Here is a 22,395-nt window from a genome sequence, read left to right as displayed (position 1 = left end):
AAGTGTTAGCAGGAAGCTGCATCACAAGAGCCTGGAAGCTTTCACTTTGGAGGCAGGGTCATAGGCTTCCTGCATGGAAGGCTGTCAGCCTCTGCCCCAGCAGGTCCTGTGTGTCTCATTGTTAGAGGCCTAAATACTACGTGTTCCTGTTTATAGGAGATTTAATTCAGTATCATACTCTCTTCAAATGTGAAGGCATAGGACTAGAGCCACTTCTTTTTTTTTTTAATAATTTAAAAAATACTGTATATGAAATAAAGGAAAGGGGGGGGGAACCTGATACATAGCTGCAATAGAACAGTACATGTTCCTAGACCTCTTTTCACTAGGATAGATACTAACTTGTCTTAAAAGCACTAAGAAGCAGTAGAGCATCTAGGGGCTGCTTTCAGATCCCTTGGAAGAGACCTGCATCATCCAACGGGAGATGATGAAGCAAGAACAGATAAAAGTTCAAATTCACAACCCTTATGCAGACAGGAACAAGAAACTTTACTTTTGTTTTTAAGAAATCAAATTCATAATGCCAGGAGAGAAAAAGAGACAGTTACCATAGAGAAAAAAAATTCCTTTATTTCACAGTAGTTAAGCAAACAGAATGATGGGGAGCCATCTCTAAGGCAAGACACAGTTGCAGTAGTTCAAGCACTAAGTTTCTTTTCCTGGTGCTGTAGACTTTTTTTTAATTAAAAAAACCAAACAAACACTTTAGCAAGTGGAAACTCTACAGTTTACTAAGTTCCATGTGTGATTGTTTATGGGATCTTTTGGATAGTTTTCCATACCTATACAGAAGAAGAGCCAAGCCCAATGTTCCAGCTCCAGAAAGAGCAAAAAGCACATAGAGTGCTATTTCTGCACTTTGTGATGTTAAATCTAACCCCAAAAAGCGCACGCTGTCAGATGGTCCTGGTGTGGTGTCTGTTGGTGTCACTGTCCATGGGAAAACGATAAGAAAGCATTAGTACACAGCCTGGGGTGAACTCTTGTGTGTGCATGTGCACTGCTGCTTCCTGCCTCTACAGGGCTGTTGCTATTCAGGACTCTGGCAGTAGCTGTAATTCTTTAAGATCAGTGATTGACACAATTCTAGCTCAGACTAAAGGTACAACTGAGGCTCACAGTGTAATTCTTGAGACTCCAGGAGAGGCAAGTATTCTTTGGCAGCCATGGTCATCCCAAAAAGCTGATAAAAACCGTTATTTAAAAACCCCACACTAACACTGGTTGCTGTTCAATGTACTCCTTTAGTTCAGAGAACGTAAATGATGAATCAGTATTTCCAAAGGCTTACCCAAAACAGTGACTTGTGTAAAGTATTCAATTGTTGTTTAGAAAAAATGATGTGGGAATTACTGAATGTGTGTGGTTTGGGAAGTGTCTTGGGCAATTCTGCTAACTGGAGAAAAGTAGAATGGAATAATGTTTTTGCTGTATTTTGGAGACGGGCATGTATCGAGGTGCTTGCACAAAATCTAGTCATAGTTCTGGTTCTGCAGACAGAAATGGCGTAATTCCACATGAATGTCTTCAGTTGTAACAAAGACTGATGACTGGTCAGTGCACTACTGGAGCCCGTAAAAAGAATACTGCAGAAGATGGTGGTGTCTTTAATGACTATAGATTATGGAAATCTTTTGGGATTAGACTTGGATGCACACACACAGAGACAAGTACAATTTCTGCTGTATCACTTACCTTCAGGCCCCACTTCCAGACAGGGATGTGGGCCACCTGCTGGGTCAGGAAACCCGTTGCAGTTTATGATCTGCGAGTAATACCTGGCAGAGGCCTTGGGGCGCCGCGGCAAGTCGGAGTCTGTGAAATTCACGTGATAGAACCCAAACCTTTCATCAAAGCCCACTGCCCACTCAAAGTTGTCCATCAGTGTCCACGCAGTGTAGCCTCGTAAGTCGACACCGTCAAGCACAACAGCTGTTACGAGGACCAGAGAGAACAGGTTAGCTGTGCAGATGGGAGGCAACGCCACTGGAGCAGCAGTGGCACAAAGATGCTCCAGGATGCTATGCAGCAGCAGAGTGCCAAGCACAGTGAGGTTATTGCCACGTTGGCCTCGCTGCTTATGCCGTCTCCCCTTTCCCACCTCTCACACTTTGCCTTAGGTTTGAGGTAGTTCAGCTGACAAGCCACTAGGGTCAGCCCTGCCAGTACTAGAGACTGCTTTCATATGCTCCAAAAATCGAAGCTTTTGTCCAATAAACAAAGGTTTAGGAACGGAGAAGAAAAGCCATCAACATGCGGCCGTTGCTTAAACAAGTGCTCGTGCGGCAGTAAACAAGCACTTTCTGAACATTGGGCTGGCAGCTCCTAGTATGTCAGAAAAGTATCTGAAAAAGCCCTTCCCTGCTGTTGCTTGACCACTGCTGTAACTGCAACTGGTTTGGGTTTGGGTTTTTTCTGTTTTTTTTTTAAAAAGATGCAGTTTGTAGAGACAGCAGTAGTCAAACTAGAAGTCAAAACAGGTATTCATCAAGTACCTCCTCTTGCCAGATGCAGCTATACAAAGAAGCTGCAGTTACACCACTAAACCCAGGCTTTGTTCTTCCTTTGTATCACCTTTTCCTGCACAGCCGTGGTTATCCATGGCCAGTTCCTGCTAAAGCAAAAGGCTCTGAGAATAGAACACAGAGTAAACCCATGTGAATGTGTAACTTGCAAGTGTGATGGCAATGGTCTTTCAGCTCTTTGCAGCCCGTTGTTTTATACAGAACAGTCTTGTGGCAAGACACTGCTGCTCTCTTAGAGACTTGGATGATCAGATTTAAATAATCATTCCTACCTTTCAGTGCTTCGTTAACATAGCTCCGGTAGTAATGTGTTCGCCAAGTGTCATTGAAGCCTAAGGCTCCCCTTTCCGAGATCCCATTTTCAGTCACATAAATCGGAGGATTGTTGTACTCTTCCTTTATCCATCTCAGGATCTTTCGGAAACCGAAGGGTGTCACCTTTAGCCAGAAGGAACCAGAGTTCAGCCAGCTGCGGTCGGTTACTGATGCTACACCCCTGCAGAGGAGGACACACTGATCAAGGGAGCAGTCCCGCATGCCTGCCGCTGTGCCTAGCACCTCACTGCTGCAGGGCTGAGCGCTGCAGAAAACTGAACCAGAGGTGGTGTGGCAAGCTGTGAGACTCAGAATTGCAGATTCCTTCCTTTACCAGATCTTCTAATTTTCTTTGTTCAGTTTTAAACATTCACCTTTACCATCGGGTTGTAAAAAAAGGGCCGTCACTGGACTTTTGTGAAAACAACAGCACCACAAGGTACTGTTTGGGGATATTTTCCCTAGTATTGGTTATAACAGCTTAAAATATTTGTCTCAACTTTATTTGCTCTCAGTTTACATGGCTCAGGTGCCAGGTGCGCATATTTTACTTGACCAATAATTTACATTCATCTCTTACCTATCGGAGTCATAAGACAGAACACCAGCAGGATAGTTCACATTGTATGTTAAAACTGTAGTATAATGATTTAGACCAAAGTAGTCATATGTGCCTTTAATTCTTTGCTTTTCACTTTCAGTAAATTCTGGAAGTCTGTAATAGAAAACAGAGAAAAGCGTAAACCCCTCAAAATGTAAGTCTTCTCAGGATTTCCCCTTCTTTTGCTTCTACCGCTGCCGAGTCCTGTTATATAAAATAAACTAAGCTTTTGCTAGAATACGCAATTCATGCTGCCTGCTCTAATGTTCTCCAAGAGAGGAACAGACTTTTCACTGACCAGAAAAGAGACACTTGATGTTTAGAGGTCCTGCTCATGGTCAAACAAGAAGTTTCACCATCATCCTGCTTTATAAGACAAGAAATAGTGCATGCCCAGTCAGCCCTGTCTCAGGCCACCACCCTGCAAGAGCATGACTAGCTCTGGCTGAGGGAAACACAAAATGATACCTCCTAGCAGCCAGTGACATCCCAGGGGTCCTCCCCACTCAGGGGAGCTGTCACAAGCCCTCTCAAAACACTGTACTCCCGCTTGCATGCACTGAAGGTGCAGCCAGCCAACTGTGCTAAGGTGTGCTTCACAGCAGCAGGGGAGCAGGCATCTGCTACAGAGAAGGAGCCCTTCTCTGTGTGGCAGTAGTAGTACTTGGTAAGTCATAGCAGAAGCTAATATTGGGTTATCTCAAACTCTGGCTTCTACACAGAAAACAATAAAAACTTCTGAGCTTTCAGACCAAGATCTACACTTTGAACACACTCCGTGTGTAATGCTGGTATCCCTGGTACTAGTACCACAAGCACAAGGGGCGGTACCATGATCCTGGGAAAACCCAGGAGGAACTGCAAACTAGGCTGTGTGTGTGGACTCTACCATTTAAACCCAAAGTGCTTGGGTTCCCTTCAAAAGGGAGGCCTCCTCAGAGAAGAGCATCACCCTTTGGGATCTGCAGCCCTACACAGAGTAAGAAATGGAGTGAGGGACATCCAGGGCACCCTGGAGCAGGGAGCAAGGTCTTGGGTCTTTTAGCCAGAAGAGGGAGAGAAGCCTGCTAAAAATGCAGCCAGTGTTCCTGGCAATTTGGTGATGCTTGAGAGTTTGTAGTCTTAGACTGAGGAAAGGACTTCTTCCCCAGATTGAGATGCTCGGGCAAGTTATCTATCTCATAAAAGCAACACACAGTGACTTTGTGCTCTTAACAGCAGCAACTGTCAGAGAAGAAATAACACATGAAAAAAAGTGCCCAAGAATACAAGTGTTTTAGGCACATACAAAAGCATAACTCAAATCTTGAAGAGACCTGACTTTGCTGCAGAGCATACACCGACTCTGCTACCATCTCCTTCATTTCAAAACAAGTGGTCTTTCACATTTTCAGAGGGAAATGATCAGGAATAGTCCCAGATCTAATATACCCCATCAAATTGCTATTAAAGTGAAGAGGGAAAAAAAGTGCTTTCCTTGTATGTGCCTGAAAAGGCAGAGGAAAGGAAAAACATTCATGGTGGAGCACTGCTAGCACAACAGGGTTCAGAATGGGAATGGAAAACAGGAAACATAATTCAGAGGCATCAATGAGTTCTCAGTGCTCAAGTTCAGGACATCATTTTAAGAACAGTTAAAACACATTTACCATGGTCGGGTAAAGGCTAGTGTCTAATGCAGAGCATTTGCTGTATTACTTTGAGCTATCAACTTACTACCCCAAAGATATATTAGTAAACGTAGTTTGCAAGAGAGGTAAAGACGGAACAGGCAAAACGTATACTAGAGTTTTTCTGTGAGGATACAGTAAGATTTTTACAGTAACATTTCAATAGAATCATTGAAATCTAGTACTTCTTTCAGAAAAGCAGGTTTCAGCACAGCATGTAAGAAAAAAAGCAAATATGTGCCTGGGCTCTTACCGGGACTTGCTCAGACCCTGAGCCAGACTGCGTTCCCGAATCCTCGTTTTCATCACTTCGTTATAATCGCCGTTTTTGAAAATGGGATGAGCAAACCAACCCAGAAAAAACTAAGCCAGGAAATAAGGGAGAAGGATAAATTATGTATCAAAACAAGGGATTTAACCATTCCTCTTCATGTGCTGCTTTATATATAGTACCTGAATTTATAATGAACATGGAGATGGAATGCCCATTTAATGGCAGCAAATTTAATAAGCTTTTGGCACTGCAATCATATTTTGTCTCATTTCTGTAGCATACTTGATCAGCCACCAGAAGAGGGTGATACATTTCCTTGCAGTGATGCATGTGGCTCATGCTTTTCTTTCATGCTGTCACAGTGAGATGCTGACCTAGGTTTTGGGCATCTCCAGCACCCAGGATGAGGGTGCCACCATGAACAAACCCAGGAGCAGCAGAGCGAGCTGTGACGGGTGTCTCTGTACCTGCAAGTATCGTCTGGCAGCATTGATATCCTCCTGGTTCTGTGGGTTCCTTGGTTCTGCCCAGTCAGAGTTGATGGTGATAGAGATTAATCCTCCTTGTTTGGCCCGGTAGGTCTCATTGTAGAGGTGCCAGGCTTCCGCGTGGGCCTTTATTAAGTTGTGCCCCACCACATAAGGGGCTCGTCCTGGCCGAACAGAGATGCCTGCAGAGACAGTGACAGCACAGGCAGTGGAGCAGCACTTCCCGGCTTTTTCCTTGGCTGCTCCCAGGTAAACACAACACCCAGGACACCCAGAACCGTCCGCTGGTCAATGAATAAAGGTGCAGCACCTGGTGCCCTCAGGCCCAGCCCTGGGCTGAGATTACTGCTTCAGCAGAGACAGCTGAAGGTGCAGCCGCAGTGGGCAGGATCATCCTGCTGTGCGGGATCCGCATCACCCCTTCCTCCCGCTGTGGTGGGACATGAGCTGGCTCAGCTCTCTGCCCATGCAGGGCTGCCACCCCTGGTGACAGGCTGCTGCCACCAGCGTGGAGAGCAGAAAGCTGTGTGCTCAGGCCAGCTCTCATCCCTCCCCTTCCCCTGCTTCGACCCTACAGCTGAGCTTGGCCCTCCTCCAGCCCTAACCCTTCTCCACAGTCACTGGAGCTGCTCTGGAAATGGGGTCTGCTGCAGGCAGCAAGTGGAATCTGGAGGCTGCAGAGGAGGGGTGGGTTAGGAGTGCAAGAAGGAGGGTACGTCTTGGAGGACACAGGCAAAGTGAAAGAAGGACCTGTTCACCACCCCACAGCAGTCCAAACCCCATTTATACCTGCAACACTGTCTTCCTTGCTCTACCTTTGCAAGTCCCTAGCATCTATTCTGCTGAATCATAAAACAGAGTTGTGCCTACAGTGCTGAGAAGGCTCTGAGGTTATGCCCAGCAGTCTTACCTGGAGCAGCTGTGCCAACGCCATAGCCCATATATGCGGTGTTGTAGGGTTCATTGAGGGTTATCCAAAATTTCACTTTGTCTCCCAGTCTCTGGAAAAGGAGCTCAGCATAGTCCTTAAACCTCTGAACTATAGTATCATTCTCCCACCCACCGAAGTTCTGCAGTGCCTGTGGGAGGTCCCAATGATAGAGCGTTACCTGTGGAAAAAACAGCAAGAGAAAGGACTCGACCAGTCACTCTTTCACTTTCAGAAATAAGGACGATAACCCAGCCTCATTTATGAACATAAATGAACTTTGCCTTGATCTGAAGCTACCTGTTCCTAATGGTGTTTGAGTTTGTAGCGATCACTCATGCACTCAAATAAAATACCTTTTTGCCAGTGTTTCAGTTTCTTTAGGACATGGGGAAATCACTATCTTTAGGGTCTGGCTGATGGTGAAGATGAAGCTTTTACCAAAAACCACCACAACCTGGTGATAGCAAGAACTTACCAGTAAAGAACTGCTGTGCCTGCACTGACTCAGATGAAATACAGTCCAACAGAACACCCGTTTGGGCTGGTACATCCGCTGGACCAGTCTAGAGCACTGCCATGAAGGCACAGGTTCGCTCAGGCATGATCCGATGCTTGTGTAGATATTCCCGGAGTGCCCCCCGGATGGTGTGCATACAATGGATGCAGCCATGCACACTCTCTGCATGTAGCAGCATGGTTCAGGGAGGACAGGGCCAGCCAGCAGTGGGGAAATAACAGGTAGAAGCAGAAAAAAAGCTACATGTGTCCCAAGTCTCTGGGGACAGGTCAGATTCACCCAACAGTGGTGAAAGAGCTGACTGATGCAGTGGGGAGGTCCCTGTCCATTGTATGTGACAAACCATGTTGATCAGTGCAGTTTCTTGACTCCTGGGAAGAGAGTAACGTTACACCCATCTCCAAGAAAGGCAAGAAGGAAGATCCTGGGAACTACAGGTTGGTTGGCCTCACCTCAGCCTCTGGAAAGATCACCGAGTACATCCTTGCAGAGTCCACTTCCAAGCACACAAGGGACAAGAAGGTAATTGTGATCTTTCTGGGTAGTAATTTCTAACATATTCCCAGTTCATTTGCTTATGCAAAAAAACATGTTTCCTTGCAGAACACAATGAAAAACAATTTCTCTGTGAAGCAGGGCGTGGATGGAGACACACACACATGGTCTGAGCATCAGACTTGGGTTCTGCTATTTTTTAGTTACCTGAAAGATACCATTTTTAGTTACCTGAAAGATACCGTTTTTAGTTACCTGTGGCATAATGTTAGCTGCCAGAAGAGCATCGATAAGCCTTTCATAGTAGTTCAGTCCCATTTCATTGATGTATCTGGTGGTCCCATCTGGGAGAATGCGGGACCAGGAGATTGAAAAGCGATAGTGAGACACCTTGAGGCTTTTCAGCATTTCCACATCCTCTTCAATTTTGTGGTAGCTGTCACAAGCTACGTCTCCAGTGTCATCATTGCTGATTTTCAAGGGCGTGTGAGAGAACTGGTCCCAAATACTGAGTCCTTTCCCATCTGCTCTCCATCCTCCCTCAATCTGTAATTGAAGATGGGGAGGGGAATTGTTAGTAAACAGTTTTAGGTCTTGGCCTAGTAAAGAATTCAGCCTGTTAGTCTTTGTGGCATCACACAATATTTTGACATATCAGCTTAAGACAAGAAATAGTAATGTTTTTTCTGTACCTAGTAAGACCTCTTGGGCCTCGAGGCAAGATGTATTAGCAAAGTACAATATCACAGAACAGGTATTGTTTCAGTTCACCTGCCACTCCATGGTGGCTGACTCTTGTGAAGCCCATGCTGCTGTCTCAATTCCTGTGGTATAACCATGCCCTTAAACATCCCCAAGTTTCACCGTTTTACTGCAGTTGTTACACTAACCCTAAATTACAGTAAAGCCTAGTGTTAAAAAAGCCCTAGGTGTCTCATCCAAAAGGAATTAACTGTCCACAGGTACTTTAAGAGTCAGTCTTGGTTTCCTAACCTGATACGCTGATGTTGCTACACTCCACCAAAAGTTCTCTGGAAACTCTCCATATAAAAATTCATCTTCTTTTGGCAGTGGGATACCATTACTGCGGATGATTTCTGCATAGTACACAGCAGAGCGCTTTGGTGTTCTTGGCCTGTTGGGATTGTCAAAACCAACCTGGTGCAATCCAAATCTTGGATCATAACCATTCAACCATTCAAAGCTATCCATAAAAGACCAAGCGTTGTATCCTTTCAAATTAACACCATCCAATTTGTAAGCTGAAAGACCAGAAACAAATGGAAGAGCATCAGTGATATAATCACACATTAAATGAACCACAAGGAATTCACATGCAAGCACATACATGCTTCCAGCTTCATAAAGCTGGCACTGAACAGCTAAGATTGTAAGAGACTCTTCATAGTTGGAGGATACAAACGGCCATGTAAAGATTATAAAAAGAAACATGTTTCTCTTGTGTTCAGAATATTTAAAGACCTTTGAACCAAAGTTATCAACTGCTTTTAAAAACTACTACTTAGAGGAAGAAAGTAATAAGAAATCTAGGGGGGAGACACACAGCACCAACAGAACAAAAGCAAACACGGGTACCTTTTAAAGCTTCATCAATGTATGTTTTGTAGTAAAATATCCTGGTATTGTCATCAACATCTGATTTGGTCTTTATCCCCACCCCATTCTTAATTATGTATATTGGGGGATTTCCATATTCTTCTTTGATCCAGTTCAGTAGCCTCCTCAGCCCCCAGGCCACAGCCCGATGATCAGTAATAGCTGAGGAAGGCCAGGAGCTGTCAACCCTTGTTAAAACTTCCCGGTCATACTCATAAGAGACGGGCCTCAACCTGGTCGTTGCATGGGTTACAATTTTGGAGGTGTAGGTGTTGAAGCAGAAAACATCTGCCGTGCCCCTGATGTATTCACGCTCCTCCACTGTGAAAACCGGTAGGCGAGATGATGGCAGGTTCTGGAGCTCACTCCTGTTCCCAACTTTCCACTTCATAACCTCGGGGTAGTCCCCATTTTTGAAAACTGGGTGTGTAAACCACCCCACCAAAAACTGCAGGTACCTGTCTGCAGCTTCTATGTCCCTGGGGTCGCTTGGTGTCTTCGGCTCAACCCAGCCAATGTTGGGACACAGAGTGATGACTCCTCCCTGACTCGCTCTGTATTTGTCATCATATGTGTGGTAGACCCTGGCGTGAGCTTTCAGTAAGATGTGAGCAATCCTGTAGGGACCACTGCCAGGGTCATTGACATTGGGTGGAAATGCCCCAACGCCATAGCCAACCCAGGCAATGTCTTGGGGTTCATTGAACGTAATCCAGAACTTCACCCTGTCCCCAAAGGTCTGGAAACTGAAGTCTGCAAAACTGTCAAACAGGTCAATCAGCGTGCTGCTCTCCCAGCCACCAATGTCCTGGAGAGCTTGTGGCAGGTCCCAGTGGTAGAGAGTGACGATTGGAGTGATGTTGTTTGCAACCAGTCCATTAATGAGACGGTTATAGTAGTCAACTCCATGGCTGTTTATTGAGTCGTTCCTTCCGCTGGGGAAAATTCGAGACCAGGACAGGGAGAAATGATAGTTCTTTACTCCTAAGGCTCTCAGCAGGTAAATATCTTCCTCCACCTTGTTGTAGCTATCACAAGCTATGTCACCAGTATCATTATTCTTTATATTCCCTGGGACATGGGTGAAGTTATCCCAAATGCTGGGTCCTTTGCCATCAGCATCCCAACCTCCCTCTACCTGGTAGGCAGAAGATGACACACCCCATGTAAAGTCCTCTGGGAATGTCCCATAAAAGTATGTGTCCCTTTCAAAGTCTGTTTGAGATGAAAACTTCTGCCAGACAACCTTTGCCTTGGAGGGAACTTCTGATGCTGGTAAATTTGGCAACTTTGATGGCATGGGTAGGTCAGACACCACTGGTGTAGAAAATCTGTCCAAGACTTTGGATGGGAAACCATTTTTTTCAATAACACTGGAATAGAAATAAGCAGATGCCTTGGGAGTCCTTGGTCTGTTACTATCTTCAAAATTCACATGATGTAGCCCAAATTTTAGGCTGTACCCCACTGGGCCTTCAAAGCCATCAACCAGGGATCGAGCAATATATGACCGAACATCCACCATGTCTAGTTTTACAGCTGTCACAGAAACAGTACAAGACACTGTTATTCATTTGAACATTTTCTGAATACAGCTCAGCACAACACAAGCACCACAACTGAGGGTAACAGTGTGGTAAGCCAAACATCTACAAACAGTCTTTTAGGAAAAAAAAAAACCCCAAACAAACAATTAGAGTATCTGGCAAACAAAGCAGTCATCACTGTAATAGGAGCTGGTCAAATGCTTAGTGATAAAAAGGTATGAGAAAAGAAATATTAGTCAAGAGATATTTGAGTTCAGGACACTTGTGCCACTGGTATCCCTTTCGCTGTGTTCTTGTTTTCAAGCACAATTCATCCATTTAGGTATGTGGTGCTCTTTTAGAATTAACACTATAGTTAAACTGAAACATTACATGTATTTAGTGCTTGCCTATCTTCACTGAGCACAAGAGAGTTTCTTTTAGCAGAACAGCACATCCAATACCAGCAGAGGCAAGCCCAGCATCCTTCTTCACATTGCCTACAAAAAAGCACTAAATCTCTCTCCTTCCAGAAAAGTTCACTTCCCATATGCAGTCCATCTTCTTTACTCCTGCAGAGGCGTAACAGCAATGCTAAACTGTGTTTTCCATAGCTCTTTTAACACTTCTATCAGTATGTTGAGAACTAGGTCAAGAAGATCAAATGCTCTATACTAATGACCAACATATTTAATACAGTGTATTTAATAAAGTTTTCCTGACAGTATTGATTTCAGTATCAGTCACGTATCTATTTGAAACCTCAAATCTCTATATCTGTCCAGAACTTCAGCTACTAATATTATTTTTATGTCAATTGATAAGCTGTTTGCAAAGATACAGGCATACCTTGAACCTTGCTCAAAATGATTGAGATATAAATATCTCCCTAAAAATTGTGACCTGAAATGGTACAGGATGCTGTCAGTTAGATCTGCTTAATCAGTAAAGACACCGTTCGGTCCTGATCTATGAGATCTCTGTAGGCAAGAGCCTGCCTGCAGGCAAATCATCTTCAGGTGAGCTGAAGTATATAAACACTGTTTTCACAGAGGGACTGAGAACATTACATATACATTAATCCGTATATATGAAAAACCTATTCGCACATGTAAACAGAATGGAGAGTTCCATACCTGGACACCAGACAGGCTGAAGTGTATGAAGTTACACTGCATACACAATAGGCAGCTGACCTCATACCAGTACACAAGTGGCGATGTTTTAAAGTCAACCATCGTGGAAGTGATAGAACAACTAGTTGACATTATTTAAAAAGAAAAAAATTAGATTTCTCCATACCTTTTAGAGCCTCATTGATATACCGGCGGAAATAATCCACTCGCAGAGTGTCATTAATAAGATCCCCTGCGCCTTCTGTCGGCATACCATTTCCTGCTATGTAAATTGGGATCTTTGTCCCTGTATACTCCTGGGACACAAACTTCAGCAGCCGCCTTAATCCCCAAGGGACCACACGGATCCAAGAAGAGGCAGTCTGTGTCCAAGAAGGATCTACATGCAAGGAGAAGTTCCCGATGCTCTCATAGCTTGGTGTGCAGGTCCCATTAGTCACAGCACTGACCAGGCGGGAAGTGTAATGGGAAAGACCAAAAAAATCTGCAGTCCCTTTCACCCAGGACTTCTCCTCTTCTGTAAACAGAGGCAGCTGTGCAACTGTTGTGGAGCACTGCTGGTTTACCTCCTGGATCTGAGTCTTCAGGATATCTGGGTAATCACCATTAACAAACACAGGGTGAGCAAACCAGCCAAGCATGAACTGCAAGTACCTCTCAGATGCCCTCACATCCTCAGAGTTGGTTGGAGTCTTGGGTTCAGCCCAATCCGAGTTCAGCACCAGCCCCACCTTTCCCAGTTGCTGAGCACGGTATTTGTCATTATACAGGTGCCAGACCTTGGCATGAGCCTTGAGAATTGTGTGAGCCACCTGGGGGCAGAAAGCAGAGGAATATGTTGCACTGCTTTGCACAAGAACTCTTAAGCATTGAGATTACTCCCATGTGAGAATGTCATCTCCATCCAAAAGAAGAAACCTTGACAAAACAAATAATCATAGCCAGAGTATAGCAGGTTTTGGATTAAGCAGAAGAATCTGGCTATCCATCAACACCAGCTTTCAGAATAGAAAAATAAAGACATCTAACACCCATTAACTACTGCATTTTTTGCAAGTATCATAAATCCAACAAGCAAATACTTGTCTCAGAGACCACATTAGGCTTGAACGTAAGTACAGAACAATCAGAGGAAAACAACACAACAATGGCAGCTGCAGGATCCTAGTTATTGCTGTGTCCCTACCTTGTAAGATGCTACTCCTGGGTCAGTGATTCCTGGAGGATGCTCTCCGGTGCCATAGCCAGCATAGCTGATAACCCAAGGCTCATGGAAAGTGATCCAGATCTTGACCCGATCCCCAAAAGTGGCAAAGCAGAAATCTGCATAGTTTACAAAAGCATCTATGATACTGTCATTCTGCCAGCCACCAAGAACCTGAAGAGCTTGTGGGAGGTCCCAGTGGAATAGAGTCACCATGGGCTCAATTTTAGAGTCTAGCAACCGGTTAATTAATTGGTTGTAATAATCAACACCCTTGGAGTTGATGGTCTCATTGGTGCCAGCAGGGAAAATTCTAGGCCAGGATACAGAAAATTTGTACAGTTGGGGATGAAGACCCCTAAGTAGGTAAACGTCATAGCTGGTTTTATAGTAGCTGTCACATGCCACATCTGCTGTTTGGTTCATGTAGACATGACCCGCATGCCCAAACCGATCCCAGATGCTCTCTCCTTTCCCATCCTCTGCCCAAGCTCCTTCAATGTTAAAGGCACCTGTGGATGTGCCCCAGAGGAAACCACTTGGGAAAACATCTTGCAGAAAAGAATCCCTCTCCAATTCAGACTGTTTAGCAAACATTTCCCAAACTGTTTGATAGGAGGAGCGAGGGGCAAGAACAGCATCTGGGTTTTCCTGTAGAGTATTTGTTTTGCTGGAAATAAAATAAAAAGAAGTTACAATCTCCAAGGTGGATGCCAGTGCCACAGAACTTGTGAACACGGAGGTTAGAAGAATCATTTGCTTCCCATTCAGCTGACATAAGCCACTTAGGGTGTAGTTGCTTTGTCATTTGATCAGTCATCCAGCTAGCAGATGAAGGTTGAGTGCAATGAACTAACTGCAGAGCAGCTCAAGAGCTAAATATCTAACGCAGTTCTTTGCAGGTAGATTCTCATAATTCATTACAGCTAGGTCAAAGGGGCAAACAAACTCCTTGCAGTGTGTAGCATTTTCACATGCTACAACTGCTCTCATGAGTTTCCATGGGATAAGCTAAAAGTAATCAATCATGATTCTGCAATTCTTAGCATCTCCCTACACAATGACATCTATATTTCTGTAGGTACAGTTGGCTTCTCTCCTAGGAAAGTCTATATTGTATTCTTATTTATTTATTTTTAACTGTTTTGCTTTTGAAAAGAACAGAAGCCTTGGAAAATGTACTTGTTACTATTGGCTTGAAGGTGCCATTTGGGTATCCAAGTATGAGAGAGTGGAAGGTTACATCACCTGTAGCAGTAGTATAGAGGCTTGTCTGTAACAGCAAGAGACTGGGCTCAGCAGAAAGGCATTCCTTTCCAGTCCTTTCAGGAACTAACATCAGACTTTACCACTAAAACTGTCTTGTGTCCGCATACACACAGGTTTCTAGAGGACACTATTTTATTATAGTATCTGATCTAATCGATAAAAACTGTACCTTAAAACATGAGATGATGAGAAGTCCAAGAACTCATTAACATCATACCCAATTGTACGTGTCTCTTCTTTATTAATAGCTGAAAACAAACAAATGGTAAGTAATGGACTTAGTCACAACTTAGATGCCATGGACTGCATGACACTACCTGTACATACAATTACATCTTTAGAAACAAGATGATTTTCATAAATAATAACTATTTTTCTCAGATCAAGTATGTTGTGTTCTTATTAGATATTTACAATTTCATGTTAAAAAATGATCATAGAATCACTTAGGTTGGAAACTAGCCCTGCCAAGTCCACCACTAAACCATGTCCCTAAACACCACATCTACATGTCTTTTAAATACCTCCAGAGATAGTGACTCAGCCACTTCCCTGGGCAGCCTGTTCCAATGCTTGACAGTCCTTTCGGTGAAGAAATTTCTCCTAATATCCAATCGAAACCTCCCCTGGTGCAACTTGAGGCTGATGATGAAAAGCTTTGGGGAAGATTTCCTGCTTCCCCTCCCTCAACACTCACTGTCCACCCTTAATTTTTCAAGGCGACTGTGAAAGAAACCATAAAGATATGTCATCTAATAGCAGCGGTCTGGACTGGACAATTTTGAATTTCCTCTATAATTTGCCATGAAGAGCTTAGCTAAGAAAACCTCTCCTCCTTCTTGAAATATTTCACTTACCTGCGACAATGGCAGCTACTCGTATGAAAGGATTCTCTTCCATGGAACCACAATCAAGGAACTTTAGACTAAAAATCAAGATCTCCATGTCCTTCCAGACATTCTGCAAAACCAGAAGTCAGAGACTTATAGGAAAAGAAGTATCAGCCAGCTAGTAAAACCATGCTCTCAGCATTTGTTGCTTTTAACAGAGAATAGGAAATACCTAGAAGACTGAGAATCTGTGATAAAGTTCTTCAAAGTTAAATTCATAAATCAACAGAGTAAGCATTAAATACCACCCACTATTTTTGTCTGATCCAAAAAAAGCCCAAAGCAAATCAAAGCACAAAACGTTCGGTGTTCAACCTCTCAACCTCTCATTGAAAAGGCACAAGCAATTATGTCCTTTTTGGAAAGTTTACTTGGCAAGAATTTGTTGCCATAAATGGTTGACGCCCTTCAGATTTTTAGAGTAATTGCAGCATGCTGGGGCCCTAAAAAGAATGAATTACATGGGTAGCTCCTTATTCAGCAACATCTAGTTGCTGGATGACTCTCATTTTATATCTTTTAAGAACGCAGTTCACTACCAGAGGTTTAATATCAGGTACCAGCCGATAGCACCACTGACGTTGTTGCAGCCATGTGATCCAGTCTTTTCACAAACTCATGCTCATCAACATTTCTAGCACTGCCTCTACTGATGAGGAGTTGCAAAGCGTGGTAGTACCACTGCAAAACCCACGCTAGAATAAAATAGTGTCTTTTTGTTTAAAAGTATTCGCCTAATAGCTTATCAAAGACTTAAGATGTGAAAGAGAAGGTTTTTCAGTCCTGGAAAAAAGAATTATGCCATTCCAATTGTTAATACATCAATAATGAGCACTGAGCAAGATGATCCTTTCCAGCACTTTCGAACACCTGTTTTTAAGTCAGAATAACAATAGAGAAGCGAGCAGTATGCAGCTGTTTCCTAGTGTAGCCGTTGTCTGGGCTCTCACAGCAAATCAGAACTGTTTAGACATGCATCAACAAACATGAAATTCCCCTTCTATTTATGGTCTGTGGTCTGCTGCTACAATTTTAACACCGTGCATTAATGTTACCTGGAATTCACTCAATTTCTTGAAGAAATCTGTTTCATTTCCACAACAGTACTGAAGGCTGAGAGACAGAAAGTCTACCGAATCCTGGAAATGAGAAAAGGAAAGGAATCATCCTGAAGTAAAATGGTTTTTTTTGCAGGTATTACATTAAAAATATGTGAAATTGTGAAATGTTTGACAAAGATACATTACTGGAGTAAGAAGTCATACGTGGACAATATAATGAATACAAACAGGACACTGCACGGGAAGATGCATTTTGTATCCCTCCTTCTAAACAAATTAAAATATAAACAGCTAAATGAAATTCTAGGAGTATTTTATGAATTTAGTATTAATGATTTACAGTTGATTTTTTAATTAGCAAGACTGAAGAAGTCTATGATTAATCAGACAGAGAAACCTTTGCAACTATGTGGTTCAGGCTGGCCTTATCAATAATCATTTGGGGAAAGTCCACTTCAGAAATCTTTAATCATTCCAAACTACAAGCGTTATCCCCTTAGAAGTCAAGTTCAAGGGAAAAGATTGTATTCTTTTATCAAACCAGCTGATGAAGTTGGAAAAAAACTGATAAGCTTTCAGTTTATTTTTCAGTCCAAGGTTTTCTTCTAGTTTAGTCAGCTCATCTAATATAACATCTTTCCTCTCCCTACAAACCACACCTTGCTTATATCCTTGAAATGCCATGCCTACAACATTGCTTACCCTATTACTAAATTTCAAAGGCTTATGAATCCAAGCAAAAAAACCTGCACTGTCATTTGTTCACTACATCCTACATCAACATCCTCTAGGTGAAGACAACTGCTAATAGAGGGTTTGGTCTTTACAGAAAAGATGTCATCTTTGTAGAGACTACGGTCTCCTCATGTTGTGTCATCCCTGTGCAACTAGATCACTTTTAGCATAGCTCCATCTGTGTTGTAGCACAATAAGCAGGTATTTTAAATAGCAGTTATTTAAAAGAAAGTATCTATTTCTTTGGTGATGTTTTAAGTAGACTTGCAAAGAAAATAATCATGGGTATACTTTTTGCAGATGCCTTGTGATTTAAGCATGTATATTGCTAAAATTGCCAATTATGAGAGCAAATATGTCTCCAAATATCTTAATCGGTGCTTACTAGCCAAGAAAGGATGCTGAAGTAATTTTTAAAATCAGCACGTTTCACATGATCAAACTAATCAAATAAAAAAAAAATTTACAAAATTGTTCAGTTTGCTAAAATTTTATATAACTTGCAATAGGTCACTTGATCCTATATATAAAAATCAAGTTAAAGCAAATGAAATTTATATAATTTTGGAAATAATTTCTATTAAGGAGTTACCTGAAGAGAAACGGAAAGCAATTCTGATGAAGCACTATCTAAGATATGACCTATTCCTAAAGCAATGGACAGCTTTCCACCTTGGGGAAAAAAAAAAAACAAGAGGCAGTCTATTAGTAGTGTGTTAAGGACAAGTAAAAAATTTCAGTTCACTGCAGTTGCTTTAAAATCAGTTGAAAATTTTTCAAGATGTGGATCATCACACAGTGCCCTAGGTAGCTGATTTCAGAACACCCACTATGATTTCAACAGAGAGTTGAAGAAGGTAGAAATTCAAAGGCAGAGTTCAAGGAGTCTTTGTCAATAAATCTTGTGTTATCATGATGGTTCATAACCATTTTAGCACTGTTGCTTGCAGGAAGGTGGACCTGAATACAGCTATCCAGTGGGTGCCTTTCCACTCCGTGCATAATTGTAAGTAATATCTTTAATTTTCATGCCTTTGTGGTGGTTCTACAGTGGTTATTTTTTTAATTCTGTGCCGAATGCTGCTGAGATGCTGGGAGCCCAGGAATTTGGGGGGAAGCTAAGCAACTTCTAAAGTGTGAACTGTACTGCAAAGTATTCCTGACAAATGCAGGAATTAAAAATTAATTAATTAGTTAGAAATTTGAAAAAAAAAAAAAAACAGGACTCAGCCAGTTGTACTGTTTTTTTGCCTGGGACAGATAAATTCCAAGCCCAAAGAAGGCAGACCTGAGGGGACAGCTGCTTAGAAAATCCTGGGTACCCATCACAGAAGAGGTGAAATTCTCTTGCTCTGTATAACACAGGTAGAGCTAAGATTTAATTACTTAAAAATCCCAGTGTCTGCAATGAGGAAAGTCAAACAAACAGACTTCCTCACACTATTATTATCTCTCAGGAGACTTAAGCCTTGTTTCTTCATGGCTTGAGGTACATTTCAGGAATTTTTTAGTCTTTCCTCTGTGGGTCAGGAAGAGGTACACAAAAATATATTATTATCCACAAAATAGCTTAATTATTATGACTTCGTGATTGTACACAGAAAAAAATTACTGGATTTGAGTAATTTTAAAGTAATTTGTAATTGATAGAGATAATTGATTTTCATTTTCTGCTAAAAAGCAAATATTTCATGTTAGTTTATATAACTTTTTAAAGTTAAATAAAATAATTTCACTTTGATTAAAAGACAAATGTAATTTTAAACCATGATCTGTTTTGTTTAAGTGGATTTTTTAAATACATTCACCAAGATTTCCACCTTCTGGGTGGAAGCCTAATAGTTGAATTTGACCTGATTCTTCAGCTAGATCTGAACCTTTAAAGCTATATTCCTTGGGAACACATCATGCCTTAATGAAAAAGCCGGCACCCATCACAAATCAGGGATTATAGCACAGCCACTGACTGATGGCATAATCTTCCTCTTAACTGAAATGGTAGCAATTGCAATCCCAGTTTTCAATGACATTGAAATAAGGCTTTGAAAATGAGATGAGTGGGCAGGAATCAAAAGATTCTTCATCTTATTCCCACTTTTATTATACAATACATTTAACGTTTGGTATATGAACAATATGAGACTACAGTTCATCAGGGGCATCTGGTGGTGTTTAAGAGAACAGGGATAACAGCCTTTAGAGAAAAAGCATGTAAAAGTACTATAACTGATTTTGAAGCACTGGTTTTTGATGCTCAAATTAACCACAGGCTACTTAATACTTCCCTGATGCTTAAGAGACTAAGTATAAATATGCACACATACACATATGTATTATCCCCAACTATTTTGACTATCATTTCAAGTAAAATGTGATTACCAGCAAATTATAAAACAATTATCAAAATAAGGGATTTGAAGGAACCTGTTACTCTAGGATTTCTGTGCAATTCTGAGAGCACTGATAGGACATTCACAAAGATTACATGTGGCAGTTGCCATTTAATCCCATCACAAAATATTTGTGAAAAAGTCATATAAAAGATAAAGATCCCTCTCCCCATTCTCCTTACCTGCTGGCGAGTATTTCTCGTGGTAGACAGTGTAAGCTCTTTCATGAGCAGCAGCTAGGGCCTGGGCTCGGTACTGGGGGTCATCGTAAGGCAGGCTTTTAAGGAGCTCCGGCAGGTCGCTGAAGGTGAGCCACACATCGACCAAGTCCCCAAAAACATGGAAACTGAACTCTGCATATTCCACAAAAAGGTCAGCAAAAGTGTTGGCTTTCCCACCCATGGCCTGTGCAGCCACAGCGCTAGGGACACGCTGGTGATGCAGAACTACCACTGGCCTGAGGTCTGCAGCAAGCAGGGTCTCGAGCAGCTCCTGGTAGCACTGCACTTGAGCTTTGTCTGGCTTTGTGGCATCCACGCTCGGAAGAATGCGTGCCCACGGCAGGAAGATTTTGTAATGCGTCACCCCAATCTCACGAAGCTGGGAAAAGTACTGGGGCAGTTCAGAAGCCACAAGATCTTGTTGGCACAGGTAATCACAGGCTTCAGCCATGGCAGGGCCCTGATCTTCCTTGGGTAGGACTTGGTTCTGCAGACGCCATCTATTTACTAATGTGCTGGGTAGAGGTCCAGCAACAGCAATAAAATTCTGGGCAAATTCCCAGTCTAACCCAAGGCTGGGAGAGACTAACAGGAGGAAGACAACTGTCTTACAAATCAGCTCCATTTCTGGAACTGCTTCAGAAACAGTTACTCCACAATACTTATATTACTGTAGAAGTAATATTTAACTGAAATTATCTATTACACAGATAAATGTTCCCAGAACTGGCTGACACTAGAATGATAACAGATCAGGACTTTCAATCAACAGATGAACAAACAAATGGATGAATACAACAACAGTCAAGGAGTTGGAGAAAGGTCATGTGGAAACATTTTCCAAGATGCTCAGGTTCCCCTTTATGCTTACACATCAATTGACATTTGCTGACACTGCCTCCATTTCAGAGGAAGATAAAACAAGTAGACAACGCTTTTCATCTCCTCTGGGCCTTTTTTTTTGTAAGAAGAATCCCAGCACATCTCTGGATGCAGAAAGTAACAGAAGCGGAGTCCTCTGCCTTGCTGGGGCTGGGTGCCACCACGGCCCAGGGTGGGCAGGCTGGCTAGAGGCATGTTTGTGCTCTAATTCTTGGGTGCATGAAGGAAATCAGAGATGTGGCATCTTACCCACTTGGAAAAGTGGTTGTTATGTGAATTCAGGCAGCAGGAACAATGGGCATCCTCATGGCCGATAACATTGAGGAATTTTAACAGTATCATTTTATTGCTTTCCAAAGTATTCCTTCCTTCAGCCTTGAGAACACATGCTTTCTCAGCAGGGTGGACATACAGATCACCTACCTGAACTGACACAGGGAAGAAATAGCTCGACTCTTCTAAATTCAAGTATAGCAAAATTTAAGAGCTGAGAATATTTACCTGAAACTGCTGTCTGTGCTGCCTAAATACAGAACACGTTTAAATCAACTAAACACAAAATTCTACAAAACTATATTGAAAAGTCAGTTCCACTTCCCAGTTTATTTCAATAACCAACTTTTTATCTAAAACATTCCTGGAATCATCTGGGCAACTTACTGCTCTGTCAAGACATAGTATCTTTATGTTCCAGCAGAAAATGTCTCTCAACATTTCCTGTTACTCAAAAAGCCAATCTTATACAGGGATTGTAATTTGTGTACTTTGACTCTCTTTGATTCCCAAGTCACTATTTTTTTGAGGAAACCTTGAAAAGTTTGCTGAAACATTATGCTTGCTTTTGTGAGCAACTAATTACTCATTAAACAAGTTTTTACAGCACCACATGCTCCTTATTTTTCAGTAGAGCAGTGTTGACTTAGAGAACACCCCTCTTACCCTATAAAGCATATATAACCGGGGAAAGAGGAGCAGAAAAACTACTTTCTCTATGTGAAAAATATTATCAAACAAAGATTGGGGTGGAAGGAAAGGGAAAACAGAGTGAGGTACAAGTATCTTCCTGTCGTTATTTTGAAAGTAAATTATGAACAATATAGAATAAAATGAAACTGTTGTTGTAGGTGGGTGACAATTTTTAATGAAATGTAGCATTTGCCAGATGCAGTTTATGAAAGGAATTAGTGGGAAGAAGTTACTGCAGCTAGCCTTCGTACCCAGTGGTAGGGTAGTGGTGTTGGTGACAACCATTTATGATTTCTTCCATTCCACAAATGTAACTGTTATCTTTAACAATGTGCTTCATCAATCTTTACAAGATTTAGAAAGACAATCTTTCCAAAGCTGGGAGAGACTAACAGGAAAAAGATGACTGTCTTACAAACCAGCTCCATTACTGGACTTGCTTTAGAAACAGTTACTTCACACTATTTATATTTGAAATACAGAGCTTTGGTATCTTTAATTCTATTACAGATGTTTCTTAGGTGCTGGCATCAGGTTGACAAAAAAAATATTCAGGTATTTTAAATTGTTAATAGATTATTTAATAATGCCATAGCATACAGCAAATAATTGATAGCAACAGAAATTTAAGTAAAATTTTCTTATAGAAAAATCTACAAACAAGTTTACAAATATACTC

General features: G+C 42.0%; 1 protein-coding gene across 1 annotated transcript; it reads right to left on the bottom strand.

The window, feature by feature from the left end:
• Positions 1-724: 724 nt before the first annotated feature.
• On the bottom strand, positions 725-20,493 carry LCT (lactase). The gene is made up of 18 exons (XM_010288066.1): positions 19,830-20,493; positions 17,900-17,929; positions 17,305-17,363; positions 16,517-16,600; positions 15,429-15,531; positions 14,749-14,819; positions 13,285-14,001; positions 12,265-12,910; positions 9,416-10,975; positions 8,813-9,081; positions 8,075-8,365; positions 6,787-6,985; positions 5,856-6,058; positions 5,368-5,477; positions 3,424-3,558; positions 2,801-3,024; positions 1,699-1,935; positions 725-933 (listed from the first exon to the last, which is right to left on the bottom strand). Exons 1-18 carry the CDS (start codon positions 20,491-20,493, stop codon positions 725-727), a joined length of 5,811 nt encoding a protein of 1,936 aa, XP_010286368.1.
• Positions 20,494-22,395: the final 1,902 nt, after the last annotated feature.

The sequence above is a fragment of the Phaethon lepturus genome, unplaced genomic scaffold, assembly GCF_000687285.1.
Source record: "Phaethon lepturus isolate BGI_N335 unplaced genomic scaffold, ASM68728v1 scaffold7785, whole genome shotgun sequence".
Taxonomy (NCBI): domain Eukaryota; kingdom Metazoa; phylum Chordata; class Aves; order Phaethontiformes; family Phaethontidae; genus Phaethon; species Phaethon lepturus.
Note: the sequence above shows the minus strand (reverse complement) of the source record. Positions and strands in the feature narration are given on the sequence as shown.